We start from the raw sequence: 16,029 nt of genomic DNA, 5'->3' as shown, positions 1-16,029 counted from the left end.
TGGGACATCTTATATTGTAAGTCTCCCTCTTATGGATGGGAAATTGGGTGTGGCAGTGGAAGCAGGAAAAAGGCCCTTCAAGGTCAGAAAAATCGCCACTTCTACAGCCCGCTAACGGATCGGTATTAAGTCCCAATAGTACCTGAGAATTGTACATTATCCTTTTAGAGGGGAGTCTTCGTGAATCAATTGTGGCAGCCCCCATGGCACCTGGCCCCATCCTGTTGCGGACGGGCGCAGACGGGCTGGTCTTTGGCTTGTCTTCGGCGCCGTCAATGGCGCCCTCTGCGCGCAACCTCTGCGCGCTTCGACCGACGAGTGGTTAAGTAGCCCTGTGAGGAGTGCTGCTAGAGCGCTAACCGCTCGGAAGTCTCGGAGATGCTGGGCGTGTCTTGCTCTCGTCTACCCCGCCCTCCGATCAACGGTATAGGATACCGAGTCGGACCAGGGAGGGTAGGCTGGATCACCGAGCGAAGACAAGGACTTGGCCCCTAGAGCCCCTTACACTTCGGAGAAGATCATAAGTGCACTCTAAGAAATTATATCAAAATTAGCAATCAATTCCAATATAACATAATATGTGCAACTATAAGAGTTCTGTCAAATTAAAAGCGGCGCAAGTGACTTTAAAATTATTATCTCAATTCCAAATAACACAGAATCGTCCGCTAGTTGTTCAGAGTGCTCTGCTCTGATGTTTCGTTGCCTGGCACCAAGCGGGGTCGGGAGACACTGCCACTGTCCGCCCTTATATACATTGAAACAACAGTTGGCAATCCGTCAGTACATTGAAAAATGAATACCAGACTTGATGTTTGAAATATTTTTATTTGATCTACAGACTTTGCAGCATATAGTGCTGATAATCTATATACCTGGAATAGTTCACTAATTGTTTCTTCAACAGAAACTTAATCAAACAAACCAAGGTTTGTAACTTACAAACAGCATTTTTAGTATGGTGTCTAGACTGAGCTTTCCAATACAAGTATTCTAGCAAAAATGAGTTTGTTAAAAAAAAAAAAGCAAGATCTCCAATGCTGTGTACAAATCTTTTCCTTTGTATTATCATCCTATTTGCAATGTGGGAAACATCATTAAAACATAGTGACAAAAAGGCAACAAATGTGTTAATGTACGTTGTTTACAATTGTAAAAAATAAATGGGTATTTTCAAAAAAGGTAGAAAAAATTTCTTATAGAAAAATGTAAAGTGTGACAAAACTTTGTATAGAAAAAATGTAACCATTTCCCAGAGAGACGAAAGCCTTTGACTGTATTTTATTTTTAAGATGCCTTTCATCATGGCTTAGTATACCATGACCTTGTATAAAATATAGTGAGATTTAAAAACCCTTGCAGAAAAGTTTAGAAAAGTTCCAGGTAATGTAATTTAAAAAGTACTTCTATGGAATTTGGAATTTTCCTTATATCAGCTGGTGACTGAACCACGCTGACAGTGTCCAAGTCTAGCCAAAAAAAGTGTGTTCATACTAAAGCTAGTTTCCCATCACTTAAATGGGGCTCTCCCTAGTAACATTTGAGAAAAATGTAGAGAGACGAAAAATTCATACAGCATTTTTCTGGGGAAAATCAGTGCTTCTAAATGTTAACACAATGCTAAACAAAATCTCCTTTCTTCCCTATAGAACTGCAATCAATTCAAGAAAAAAATTGTTTATGCCCATGTCATGTTGTTCTCAACACTTAAAAAAAAAAGGTATTTATTTTTCAAACACGATTCATCTGAAAGAGAGCCAACCGTATTTGTCTCCCATTAAATACGGATATTAAGCTAGTAATGCTTTGAAGCCACATTACTCTGGTTTGGTGCAACAAACACAACATGATACCATTTGCTGAGAAAAATAAAAAGTCAAACCATGTGTTATCAGTCACTTTATCCAATAAATGTAGCTGGAAGCTTATTTAAATAAACAGTCTTTATGTCTAGTCAAGTTAACGCTGGGTACAAAATGAAAATATCTTATTGCCTTCACAACATGATCCCCAAATGTTAGTTTATTTACAACACCTAGTTTGAAAAACATTTAGCCTGAAAAAAAATGGCTTTGAAACTGAAATTTGGATCAGTACTACAAAATACCAAGAGTACGAGTTAGTGGTAACACCAAAACTGACTAGGATTGAAGTAAGAATAGTAAATCGGCCTTCTTTAAGTAATGACAAAGGAATGTAATAGTCAGAATTATGACTGAGTTGTCATTATGCAAAACAATCTCTTTTCTGTTAAACTTGAAATAAAATTGTAGGATGTAAAAGCAGTATCTATTTGGATTTAAATCTGGTACATTTTCAAATTAATTGTTTTCTAAAGAACTGCTGTTCCATAGACGCTTTAGAAATTAGACCAGGATATTTCACACTATTTTTCAGAACTAAACCCATTTCAACTTAAACGGTTCTAACTTTAAACCTACTTTCCATATAACACACACATGGCTTTGGCTAAATAACCTAAAACACCAATATTCACATAAAAGTTACTCTGACATACAGATGATTAAAATCCCTTCAAATAAAAAACATGGATATGTCATATAGGCGTGAATCCACAAGACCGATCAGCCAATAAAACAGAAGCATTGAAAAGAAAAAATATTTAAAATTATTTTATATTCTTACATTTGCGACACCCACAAAAATTCAGGTTGTTGGAAATCTTTGGTTTTGTGATCAGATTCCCTGCAATTGCAATTCATTGTAAAGACCTAGAAAACAGTTATTGATTTAAAGTATTTAGGATGAACATCTTTCTGCCCTTTTTACAAATGTTCGTTAAGTATTACTAGAAATCAAATGACCTAAATACATTTCTTGCCCTGCGACTAAATATACAAAAGGCGTATAGTTAAGACTTTATTGAATATTATTATGGAATGACTCAAACTACAATATGATTTAAGGTAATTTACCATTTGGCACCATTATACATACATTTACAGTACTCTAGTAACTAGATATCTTGTTATAGAAAAAAACACTTATCTTACACATAAAAAAGAAAATTAGAAAATCTTGGAATAATAGTACTAATTTAGGAAGTATTAAACGTACAAATTCATGCTTCAGTATTTTAAAGCAATTGTTCAGTTTGTCGAGTCTGATTTATTTAGAAACATGTAACTCATTTGGTCTATCACTCTGCAGGAATCCTCATATACATATTTATTACAGTTACAATGTTTAGTGGTGCACTGCATGATGAAAATATGGTTAAAACCATCTTTTTTTGTAGAGAGCTACTCGAGAAATCTAAATGGCCACAGTTGGTGAATGTTGTTTGTAGATGAAGAAAAGAAAATCTTAATTTAAGTTGCTTTACAAGCTGTTGGAATAAGCCAAACAAGAGTATACTACAGGACACTATTGTAAAAGGGAAATCAAGATTTTGACATGTGGGAAAAAACCCCTGTGTCACTGCTGAGGACTGTATAGCTGTATTCTCTGTCTCAAATCAGGATTCTCTTCCTACACAATCAGCAGCATGTGCCTTTGTTACACTTTCACTATCTGCATTTGTGTCTGCCATTCCAGGTAACATTTAACGCTATCATACTTTAATTTCATGCACATTTCTGTAAAATGCACATCAGTGGTGAAATATAGCAGTAGAAATCGCTATAATATTTAAAGATAGTCAAAAAGGGTAAACCAAGGGTAAATATCTGAAAAGGGGAGTTATTTTCAAAGAATAATTAATGACACTCACTAGCAATCTAGACAAGATTTGCCAAGCACCAAGATGATAACTTTACCCATGCAAAGAGTATACATTGTCCATAGGATATGCCTCCACCCCTTGAACCATCAAAAACGCATTTCAAAGCGGACCATTAAGCAACTAAAATCATCATCAGCAAGGTGAAAGCAATTATGAATTTGGCACTAAATAAATTGGTGTGTGTGTGTATACAATTGATAAAAAGTACTCTTATTTTCAAACTAAAGTGAAAACCGAGCTGCTGCCCCTACCCTGAACTGGTACACTGTTACCAAAGTAATAACACTATTAGCTTCTAGTTACGATTGTAAAGTATCCAAAATAGCCAATTATGTGTGCAATTAACTCTCTTCTGCTACATTCTGGTCAGACTATTTTACTGGTCAAATTTTAATAATAGATTTAAAGGTTGAATGTATTTTATAGCGGTCTAGGGAAAAACTATCTGAATAGTGAAATGAAAATGGAAGAGGATTCGGTTTACAAACCCTTATTCTGAAGGACAACTGTGGTAAAGATGAAAGGATAAGACTTGTTCAAGTGCCTAAAAGCAAACTCACTTGTGTTATAAACTTAAAAATGTATTAAATTATCAGCAATCAAATTGATGAAATTAAGCGATCGATGAACAAATTTACATGAAGAATCCTGCAAATCCTGCATGACACGGTTTGTGTGTCAGTGAAACAAACTGCTTCTTTTACACTTTGATCCCTTCATGTGTTATTCTCAAATGCAAACAAAGCATTATAGAGTGATTACACTTGGATAACGTTAAGCATAAAATCTTAACATTGTAAAATTGCGCCTGTGTTGTGGAATTTTCTTCTGTTGAAAAGGTCCTGCATTGAAAAAAAGCAGTATGTACCACACTTCATTATTAGAGAATGTCTACTAATAATCAAAATGGAATTGTGGTTTCCAGTCTTTTCCCTTCTACCCAAGTAACTGAAGTCCAAGTTCGTCAAAGCTGCCAAGCACATGCCTTAAATGTTCTTTCCAATCTTCCAATGATGTTCTTCAGGCTTCGGAGAGGCCTAGTAGTGGTCTTTTTCAACTCGGCGTTTACGAACTGTGTCAATAACAAAAAAAAACAAAGAAGGAATGAGCAGGACTACTTTATCACAATGTAATTCTTTCCATGTTCCATAGGACATGAACCCATTTATCAATGATGTAAATGAGCTAAACTGGGACAAACTAGCAAAGCAGTTAACAACTTTAGGTTGTTTTTGTAACACTTTTTGTGCAAAACAGCAAAAACCAAGATGGGTAATGTCCACATTTATTGTCCAAACAAATTTATATAGAAATTCTACTGACAAAGGCAACGAGTTACATACCTTCGGTAACTATCTTTCTGGTGGATAGTCTACCTGCAGATTCATCACCCACTGAATAATCCCATACATCAGATTGGATTTGAACACTTCAAACTTCAGTCAGTAGGCAGCACTGTCTCCACATCAATGCCAAAAGTAATGTCCGGTTCGCCACAGAGGCCAAATATGTGCCTACCCTGCCGTAACAACGGCTGCTCCTATCTGTTTTTGTGCCTTCAAGGCAAATAGATAAAGCTGCAGCAGTTGAAAAAAGTGCAGTGCAACACACTAATTGGAACCTTATTAATCTGTCCCTGTAAAATCATCCATCAACAGGGAGGTGTCTGCAGGTAGATAATTAGAAAGATAATTACTGAAAGCAAGTAACTTTTTCTTCTGATGGACACTTCTCCCTAGAGATTTCTCCCCTGTTGAATAGATTGCCGAGCTGTGTCCCCAGAAGGTAGCTGATCGATGGTTAGATAAGGACATCTTGCAGTACAGATCTGGCAAAGTGCCTGTCCCTATGCACTTCCGAGTCCAAATAGTAAGGCTCAGGAAAGCAGAGCCCTCGTCCAGTCCAGAATCATATCCTAGAAGAGTTCATGTCTGTCCTAAAAGGGCTTGTAAAAAGGGGCATATCCCTCTCAGTCTCAACAAAGCTTACAGCTCACAATTTTGGGGAAATATCCCTAGCACTGGGACTTGAAATAAACATTTTGAAGAGCTCAGGTGAAAAACTAATAAAGGGGACCAAGCTCCGGATCGGTGTCGAAGGTATGTAAGAAAATGGAACAGATGTTGTGAAAGTAAGGGTGGGTGCTATATGGCCTTGGTTATGTTGCCGGATGTCACTGCTAGACGGCACCCCGTACTGGCTCTGAGAGCTTTCATAGTTTGAAGATTCAGTCCGAAATCTGAGATTATTCAACAGATGAGGGATCTGCAGGTATTCGAAGCATCCGTCAGAAAACCTGATTCGAAGTGAGATCTGACCGCACCCGACAATTAATTTTGTTAAGAAACTATGCTCACTACATTAAAAAAAAAATGTAAGAATAGATACATGTGCTTGTAGTGTCTTTTTATAATAGAAGCACAATGTACAGAAATGAAGACAAGTCACCAGCTACAAAATAGCGTAACATGGAAAAAGGTTTACTAACAAAAAAACAGACATCTGAGGTAATATATGCTCCGAACAATCCTTTAAAAGCCTTTAATAAATCTCCTAATTAACTTCACTTTGAACATTCTTTTTATTTTTTTATTAAATAGAAACTTCCAATCATTGCATGTATTAATTGACAAACCATTAGACATTAGAACATCAGGTGACTTTGAACATTCTTAATATCAACCAGAGTATACTGTGCTTCAGATAAAATGGAAATGAAATATCAAAATGAAAAATTACTGAGCAAAATAACGTATTGCACAACTATGAATTTGAGGTCGGCAAGCGGTACCAAAGCTTGCCTTAGTTTACAACCATGATGAACTCCTGATGTCCATCAGCCTCCCATGATAATGTGAACATCTTGATTGAAAGGCTCAATATAAGGAGTTGGAAATACTAATTATGGACTGGATTAGAACGTTCCTCTTCAAACACAGACAGCAAACTTAAATAAAGTCAGTGGCATCATCTACTCACTCAGTATCTTGTGGAGTATTTTAAGGTTCCACAAATTTGATCAAAGTTCAATCCTTTTATTGAAACTGTATCCAATTTGTTCCTCAGTTGTACTAGTTACATGGTAAACGATTGAAAAGTATAAATGCTTCTACATGGCAGCTGTGTGAAAACCTCTTGCTGTCGTATGCCCATACTTTTAAACAAATCGTTCAGTGAATCTTCTTCGTAGCGCCATAATATGGCGCATAGCGGGAAAATGTTAGACAAATACGTTTTGTAAACAGTTATGTAATGTGAAATATATGGTTGGTTCATGTTAAATTATGACGGCTATGTTTGTTTAAACTTATAGTGATCCCCTGAAGAAGAGCAACAGTAAAAGCTCGAAATGCATTGGGAATAAGAAGATTCACTGAACGATTTGTTTAAAAGTATGGGCATACGACAGCAAGAGGTTTTCACACAGCTGCCATGTAGAAGCATTTATACTTTTCAATCGTTTACCATGTAACCAGTACAACTGAGGAACAAATTGGATACAGTTTCAATAAAAGGATTGAACTTTGATCAAATTTGTGGATTTTTGAAATACGCCATTCCGGCAATTGCTGTGCTCTCAAGTCTGAGGCTTACCAGCTTCAATTCCTTGTCCAAGTATTCACCCACGTGGTCTCAGGACAGACCACATTGAGAGCACGCCAAGAATTCAGAACATTGTTAAATGGAGTAAACATTATCGTCTGACACCAGGAGTGCGCTTGCATTTTTCATATTGTATTTTAAGGTTCAGCATTATTCTTCTAGTTATTGAACATTTAGATATGCCATTGGGTCTAACTCCTATAGCTCTGACGAAGGACTCTCCAAATGTATGCCAGTGACAATCAGCTCCATTTCCTGCTAGAAAACAGGTCTACAAACCAGGTCAGCATCAGCTTTCCCTGGATCACAAATTCTGATTGAAGGAGAGATACCTTTGTCTCAAAGTAAGATTGAGATCTTAGTGTTGGATAGAACACATATCAAGGCTCCACCCTTTGATCCATTGTCCAACCAGGCTGTGCACACAATTGCTCAATTCATGCATAGTAAGAACTTGGCAGTCAAGAGCGCTCCATGGTCCGTCAAGTTAATACAGTGGTCAAGGTACACAAACTACAACCCTCCCGTCTTCAAAAAATCCTTCAACAACTTCGCAAAAGCACTGTTAACGGCAAGACTAGACTACTACAACCTAGATTACACAGGACTTCCAAAACGCTGATTGTTAGCATGCACAGGCTCCAAAGCCAGAACATGAAGTAGTGACAATATAAATCCATTTTTTTTGTGTACGATTATGTGTATGTTAAAAACAATACAAATCTATTGAAATTAAAAAAAGATCCACAATGCCTCACTAGATGCCAGAAGCATATCCACATGCTTTACTGCCAGATAAAAAACAAAGGATCTACAAAAGCTAACATCCCACTACATGCCCCACAGGACACTTTGTTCTGCATCTCAAATCTAATTACCTAAAGAGCATTCGGATGAATGAAATGAGGTTCCCAGACACTGGTAGTTTAAGAATGAAAACTGTGAAAAGCACTGAACACAAATCTGAGGGCAAAATTGATTCCCTGTCCTTCTGAACTGTGATTAAGGATACAGAACATCCCCCCCCCCCCCCACCCCTTACAGATTGGACTGACTGCACTAAATGTATGCTTTTAAATGCATCTATTAATGCAAATGATGTAAGACTGATGGGCAAGTCCTCCCATTAGTGCGAGTATAATAGAGGGTTCTCACTAAATTAATTAATCAGACACTTATCGAACCAGGAAACTTCTATTTCTTAAACCCCTGCTTGAGCAAGCAACCGCTTTGGCACTAGAGAACTAAACAAAACACAACCCCTATAGCATGGTAATGTATTATTCAAAACACTATACTGAATTATACTGTGGCACTGAAAGCTTTGCAGCAAGCACTTTTCCAACACAAGTTGTCAGTCAGTCATTAAAACTTTGAGTTATTACAACCATAAAAGTATACACTATACATTTATAAAAACACGAATTAAAATGTATAAAATTGCGATTCAGTCTTTTCCCGGAGGATAACCCCGACAATGTTATTTCTAACATTATCCTCCTGAGATGTTAAAAGCACACGAGAAAACATATCTGACTAGGCCTTCCAAACACAATACATACATTATAGTAAAATCTCGATAACATACGCCTATACCTCTGTATTCTGGAGGTACCCCCTAACTCGAATCATGTATTTCCCCAAAGCGCAGGCTATATCCAGGTTTCCCATCCCCACCAGGAGCTCTGCAGCTTGCTTCCTATTCGTAATCCTGTAATCTTTGAATAACAGGCCTAAGATCTCCTTACGTATATCAAGGGTCCTCCTTCAGTCTAATAAAACATGAGTAATGTCACAGGTGGAGCCTAACGTACATGTGCAAATGCCATTACACTGAAAGCTTTGCAGCAAGCACTTTTTCAACACAAGTTACAAGGAGGTAATAAGTAAAGCTTAGAGCATGTCTCTTAATCAAATTGTGATCAGAGGCTTGAGGCCAACAAAGAGAAATGTGTGGCATTTATCGATTTATGTAATATAAAATGATCTTGGGGAGGAGTACTTAACAGACATGATGTAGTATTTTAGCTATTCCCTATTGCTTCTGTACATGATCAGTACAGCCAGTTTTGTGACCAATTGATTTATCATTCTATAATAATGCTAACTAATTAAAACTTTCAGCAGACCAGTCTGGTCTGCCACCTCTAAGAACAAATGTCTCTGGAGTATATGCTGCTTACCTTTCCCGTTTAGCCTCTCCTTTATCCATAGAAATTATCTTTAAAATTGAAACAGATGTTATGTCTGATTTTAATCTTCGCAGGGCTGCTACCCCAAGCAGGTGACTCCTTGGTAAAATACTTGGGACGTGTGTTTCGAGTTTGTGGATACAAACAAGGGAGAGCTTGGAGATCTCTTCAGCCTTGGCCACTGATCGATTCAAATTGCAAAGCTACCGTCTTCAAAGTGTCACTTAATATTTAAGTTAGTAGTCTAGCTTTTCTGATACACATCAGTTGAGTTGTGGGTTAGGGGGAGGATTATGGGTGCAACCAACAAGCAAACGTGCTCTCTCTGGATTTTAAACAGTGGCATATTATGGAGTCACATGAAGTGTGACTTTCCCCAGTCAGGCTCTGCTATGCCCTTCCATCCCACGTGGTTCCCACAAAAAAATGTACCTGTAAAAAAGTTACCTCTGTTATGAAAGTGATACACTAAAGAATGGACATGAACCTGTACAGAACTTGCAGCCAAAGATGACCTCTGCAAACCAGACAATGCATAAAAAGTAATAGAATGAGACAGAAGTTGAGCTTCTTTACACAGTGTCTCTAGCAAAAACCAGATAATTATCATATTTGTAAATTATCTGTGACTAAAAGTCATCAGCTGATTTTTAAATGTGTACTTACCTAGATCTCTGTTCTTTGTAATGGCATTAGCTGCCCTTGTTCGTGGACCTTGATGCGTAAAATGATACCCAAATTTCACAATTGTTGGGTTTTGTTCAAGAAGACGAGCAATCTCCATTTCTACAGCTGTTCCCAGAAGCTGCCTCTGTATTTAGATATGGAGGTGTTTAAATACACACGGAAACATACTAAATAATGCTTGCACACGCAATAAAATGAAGCATTGCTTTCTGGACACAATCCTCTATTCATTCCACATTTGTGACGTTTATCAAGTTAAATAAAGCAACTGAAAGAAACCGCTATTCTGGCATTACAACAAAAAACAAGATGTAGCAATTGCTAGGCGAGTGAAGATATTTTTCAACAAATTAAGGATATATTTTTAAATATGGTTTAACTAACAAAGAAAAAAACACAATATTCAAAGCTTGGTACTTTATAAAAGCACACTAGAAATTAAGTTTAAATCCCTATGCTTTATGCATAAGATCTCTACAAACAATGCCCCCAAGTATTTACAAAATCTTGTACATCCCTACCGCCCATCTCGAACCCTTCGATCAGCCACGGCTAACCACTTGGTGATTCCAAAAATCAGGCTGACACGAATGGGCGGCAAATCATTTTCATATCTTGGACCCTCACTCTGGAACACTCTCCCGTTGACACTTCGGAATGAAATCAATTACATGAAATTCAGGAAAGCCTTAAAAACCTGGCTGTTTAACATCTAAAGACCTGAATCAATCAAATCACTGGATCATTAGCGCCGGGAAACCCTTTGTTGGGTAGCTGTTGCGCTATACAAATGAACTAAATAAATAAATAGAAAACAACGGGAAACGATGGTGGACTCTAGATTCCAGCACCAGATAGTACAGACGTGCACTTTTTAGGTCTCGCGTTGGTGTGGCAGCAAAGCTGCTCCGCCTCTGCGAGAGATAGTTAGAAAAAGGGGACTCTAAGCCACGCCCCTCTCTTCCATTGGGTAGCATCACTGTTTATGGTAAATGCTGGCTTCCCAATGAAAAGGAGTGTTTTTGGGTGCCACCCTGTCCGTTTTTCGGACAGACCCTCCGGACACCATGGCCTGGTTTGTGGCCGACGTGAAGACTTTTCTAATCGGCTTGTTAATTTTAACAAGCAGATAAGAAAATTCTTCAGTACAGCCGTGAAGCAGACGAGCTGTTCTGAGCACTCCCCCCCCCCCCCCCCTTCTGTTCGGAAGGGTCCTTAGAGTCCTGCGATGATGTCAGCAGTCAGGAGGCTGGATCAGCGCTGATGAAATTTATTACATTTCCATTCAAACTGTGTGAAAGAAAACAAATCTAATGAAGGATGAGGTGGGGGAGGGGGTGGGGCCAGTGGATGAGGGGGTGTTCATAGGTGCCCGGCCAGGGCGAAGTTGTACAAATGAATGCAGCCTCTACCAACTCCGGGGAATTCTGCCTCAATTAGCCAGGGATCCCTGTCCAAGCGCTGTCCTCGGACATGGGGCACACACGGGCTGCCTGGGGGGATGGTGGAGGACGGTGAAACCAAAGCTTATTAGCTGCAATCACACCTGACCCTGTGCAATGAGAGGCCCGAAGGAGCTCCAACCACAAAATGAGAGAGGGACTGCGCCTGAACCCGCCTGCGAGGCAGGCAACAATTTCATGGGCGATTCTTCTCATTAAAAATAATAAAATGACATTTTATTCAACACTAGGCTGCGTGTAAAGCTCAGAAAGGATTGCTTGCACGGCAAAAAGGAAATCCAGTGTGCATTTTGCCCTTGGTATCTCAGCTGGAAGGATGGGACCGTGCCCATTCAGTGCGTAGCCTCTCAGCTGGAAAGAGGAGGCCCTCCTTGCTCCGTGCACAATCAGTTACTAGTCTCTGAACACAGGGTGCAAGCCCTTTACATCCTTGGACTTTTTTCAATATGATGTCCTATGCAGGCGAAAGGAGTTCAGTCTGCTTGCCCATTCAGTCAATGTCCTCTTGACCGGGAGTGTGGGGGAAGAAAGTTCCAGATTACACCGAGATATATCCTTTTAAATCAAGCCGGCACAGTATTGCATATAGTGAATCTGAAAGCTGCTTTATTTGTGCGTGCACTTCAGGATTTGTGTCGGACCAGTGTTTGCTGACCTGCACAGCGTGCTCGGACCCTCTGTTTAGGCACTAAGCTCCCCAAAGCCCACAGATGGTCATCTAACCACTCGAAACAGAAGACTGGTCCATGTCTTCCCCGTTTCAGTGCAGGCTTTGTTTACACAATCCGGAGCGAGGCTAGCACCGCCCACATCTTTGCTGATTGGCCACTGTCGTTGTTGATAAAAACACTGCAGATCATACGCAAAGGTAGCACTATGGGAATTTGCACCATGTTGTCATAATAGTGCATTTCCCCCTGCAATTGTTTCTGAATGTTACTAGGCACTGATCGACATGAGATTTGTGTGAAAACGAGTTTAACGCTATAGAATAGCTACAATAATAAATGCGGTTAAATAAGCGCAGTGTGTACTTGTGCTACACATTGTCATTTCTTATTTGTACCTTCCAGGGCTGCCTCATGTGGCCCAGCGAGCTGAGGTGTCCCACCTGGCGTAACACCATCTCCCTCCTGTCTGTCTCCATCACCTTTGCGTCTTCCCCAGTCTACAGCACACTGAAGATCCCCTCCAGATCTTCTCCAAAAACTATTTCTGGTCCCTTAGTTTGACCTCTTTTATCTACCTCTTCATACCCCACCCCACCCCTCCTCCACCTCTCCTTGAACCCCTGCACGGGTCACGGTCCACCCTCACTGCCTCTCTCCCTGTAGCACCTCTCGCCTCATCGTAACCTGAGCCTCACAGTGTGGTCTCTCCCTCTCTCACTTCACAAGCAGTCATCCCTCTATCACCTCGCACACTCACAGTCCCTCCCCTCCGTCATCTTGCACCCTCACCCCTCCATCACCTCCACCCCTCCGTCAGCGCACACCCTCACAGCCCCACCACCTGCATTAAACTACAGCTTTCACTCTGCGGCGTCTCTTCCCATCCTCCTCTTACTCTCTTCCTCTCTCAGCCCACCCTCACAGTGTCATCCCTGCATCGCCACAAACCGTCTTACCCACCGACACTCCCTCCCTGCAGTTCTACAGCCTCACATCCTTACCGTGTGCAGCCTCCCCCCCTAGACCTCACAACTCCAACTCCATCACCCACCCTCTGTCTTACCCGACCCGGTCATACCTCCCAGCCTCGCATCGCCCCCTCTCTCATCTAACCATCAGTCATATACCCCTCAACTGTCACCCCCTCCACACTCTCACCCTCCACTCTCCCCTCATAGTCTCGCTTCCTTTCCATTGCATCTCTCACCCCAGCATCAGCTCCTCCCCTGCCTAATTTGAGGCCTAGGGAAGGGGGGGAGCTGTGGTGTCCATGAGCAGGAAGAGGTACAGACATCCCTATGCTGTGAGGTCTACATACCTCTCTCAGTGCATCTCAACTTCCTGTAGCCAGAGACTGAGGTCTACACAGCTGTCAGTGCATCTCCTGCACCCTGCAGCAAGAGAACTGTGGCCTACACAGCTCTGTTAGTGCATCTCAAGCACTCTACTGCCAGAGACTGAGGTTTACACACCTCTCTCAGTGCATCTCACCCCTGCTTCCAGAGGCCGTATCATATACCTCTCTGTGCATTACAACCCCCCTGCTGCCAGAGAACTGAGGTCAACACACCTCTCCCAGTGCATCTCACCCCTGCTTCCAGAGGCCTTATCATATACCTCTCTGTGCATTACAACCCCCCTGCTGCCAGAGAACTGAGGCCTACACATCTCTTAGTGTATCTCGAGTTGCAACACCCACTCCATTGTAATACGTGTACCAAGGTGTGCATATTAATGAACACCTTGTAGGTTTTATAAACACAAAGTCAAAGCATTGTAATAACAATGAAAACAGCTCTCAACATCTTGGAAATAAAATAAATATCGCATTTATATAAGTTTATGCTGTTGCATTAGAAATCCATAATATTTATGTTGTTAAAAACAAAATAATCACATTAATAGCCATTACCATTTCCAATGCCAATAGCTCACACTCGTGTAAATGCGATGCAATAGATTTTGCATTTACAAAACTTAGCTATTAGCATTTTAAATTACAATGCCTTTTATTTATGTTTTACAAAAGAAAAACAAACAATGTCATTCACAAGGCCATTTACTCAAAACAATGTCGCTGCGAGACCTATTGCATTGTAAATGCTCGTTACAGAATGCAGCCCAAAGATTGGAGGTGGTCTCAGCAAAGCAACCAGACAGTGACAAATTGCCACATAAGCCTCATTTTTACCATTTTTGGTACCTCCCACCAAAAAAAAAAAAAAAGTAATGTTCCAGAAAACAAGGTAGTGAATTGCCACACCCTCCTCTAGAACTCACAAGGCAAATAGTTGGCAGAGGTTCTCCAGAAAAATTGGTGATCTGCTTTAGTCCTGTGCTAGAAAAAAGTGGTGCAGGCTAGTCACCCCCCTCCCCCAACATCCACGAAAACAAGGATAAACATTGACTGTTTCATGAACATCCATGAGGTATAGCCTGAATCCTTTTACATGCGAATATAGGCATGAGGCTTGACAAACGGATAATTTACCTGGTTATCAATCCTGAGCTCTGACAAGGTTTCGTTTTCTTTAAGTGCTTCCGCCATCGCAGAAATACCAGCTCCGGTGATGAAATTCGATTCAATGTTAAGGCTCTCCAATGTTCTGTTTACCTTCAGCATATCGGCCAAAGCCTTGTTCAATCAAAAACATGTGGAATTCAATCAGTGACTTCAGATTATTGAAAATAAATTGTCCATTAATGTTTTTCTCTTTTTTTACTGTTTTGGTCTGGTTTGACAATACGCCTATTTACAAGATCTATTGTTATTCATTCTTTAAAATATACACAGATTAATTGTTGACTCCACCAAGAGAAGAATTATTGTCTCATCTCATGCGAATGGCTGTTCGGTCCATTAAATGCTTTCCTTGAAATGCATGAGGTCTACTTCGCATCTCCTCACTGGTCACACTCAATTCATTATATTCTATACGTAGGTAAAACATTTCAATACAAACACTTAAGGTGAAAAATGTTTGTATTTTTTTTTACTGCTAATAAATATTGACCCAAAGCAATTGCCGAGGGTACAACAGGAATTCCAATTAATAAAATAATTTTTATGAGTTTGTTGGACTTGGCCCTATTTGCAGGTTCACCCCTAAGAAATGCGTTACTTACCTGTAACAGCAGTTATCCAGTATTGGTGTCTTTCATAGATTCACATGCCTGAATCATTCCCCGTCGCCGAGACGGGAGCCTCCGGTACATAGAAAAGTAATGTCGTAAGGACATACATAGAGAACATAGGCCGAAGGGCCTCCCCTTTGGGGCCTTTCCACGTCCTTATGTAAAAAGGACCGAACTCTCATCGTTAGCCAATCAGCTCCGACCTCCCTCTAGAACCTTCCCAGGAGGAGCCTCCGTCCCTCAGATTTTCGTACGCACCCAGCTAGGGTGTCGCAATGTAGACATAGAGGTACGTGAGACCTTACCGGGGAGGCGGTAGGGTTGCATGTGAATCTATGAAAGACACCAATACTGGATAACTGCTGTTACAGGTAAGTAACTCATTTCTTATCCAGTATTTGGGTGTCTTTCATAGATTCACATGCCTGAATCAGAGTAGCCAGCAGTTATACATGCATAGTGGTAAAGCACATTCTCACTTCCAGCAGATCTGCATAAGGTACAGACAACATGAGAGAAACATGGTAAAATAC

The 16,029-nt window shown here is 40.3% G+C and overlaps 1 protein-coding gene across 1 annotated transcript in view; it reads right to left on the bottom strand.

The window, feature by feature from the left end:
* Positions 1–808: 808 nt before the first annotated feature.
* Positions 809–16,029, bottom strand: part of LOC147733740 (tropomodulin-3-like) — a 360,326-nt gene continuing 345,105 nt past the window's right edge. The window contains exons 8-10 of the mRNA XM_086958299.1: positions 14,853–14,996; positions 10,207–10,351; positions 809–4,817 (exon numbers count right to left, since the gene is read on the bottom strand). Of these exons, the coding sequence (XP_086814425.1) occupies positions 4,783–4,817; positions 10,207–10,351; positions 14,853–14,996 (324 nt within the window). The 3' untranslated portion in view covers positions 809–4,782. The remainder of the gene's footprint in view (positions 4,818–10,206; positions 10,352–14,852; positions 14,997–16,029) is intronic.

The sequence above is a fragment of the Lissotriton vulgaris genome, chromosome 2_1 (assembly GCF_964263255.1).
Source record: "Lissotriton vulgaris chromosome 2_1, aLisVul1.2, whole genome shotgun sequence".
NCBI lineage: Eukaryota > Metazoa > Chordata > Amphibia > Caudata > Salamandridae > Lissotriton > Lissotriton vulgaris.
This window is presented reverse-complemented; position numbering and strand designations above follow the sequence as displayed.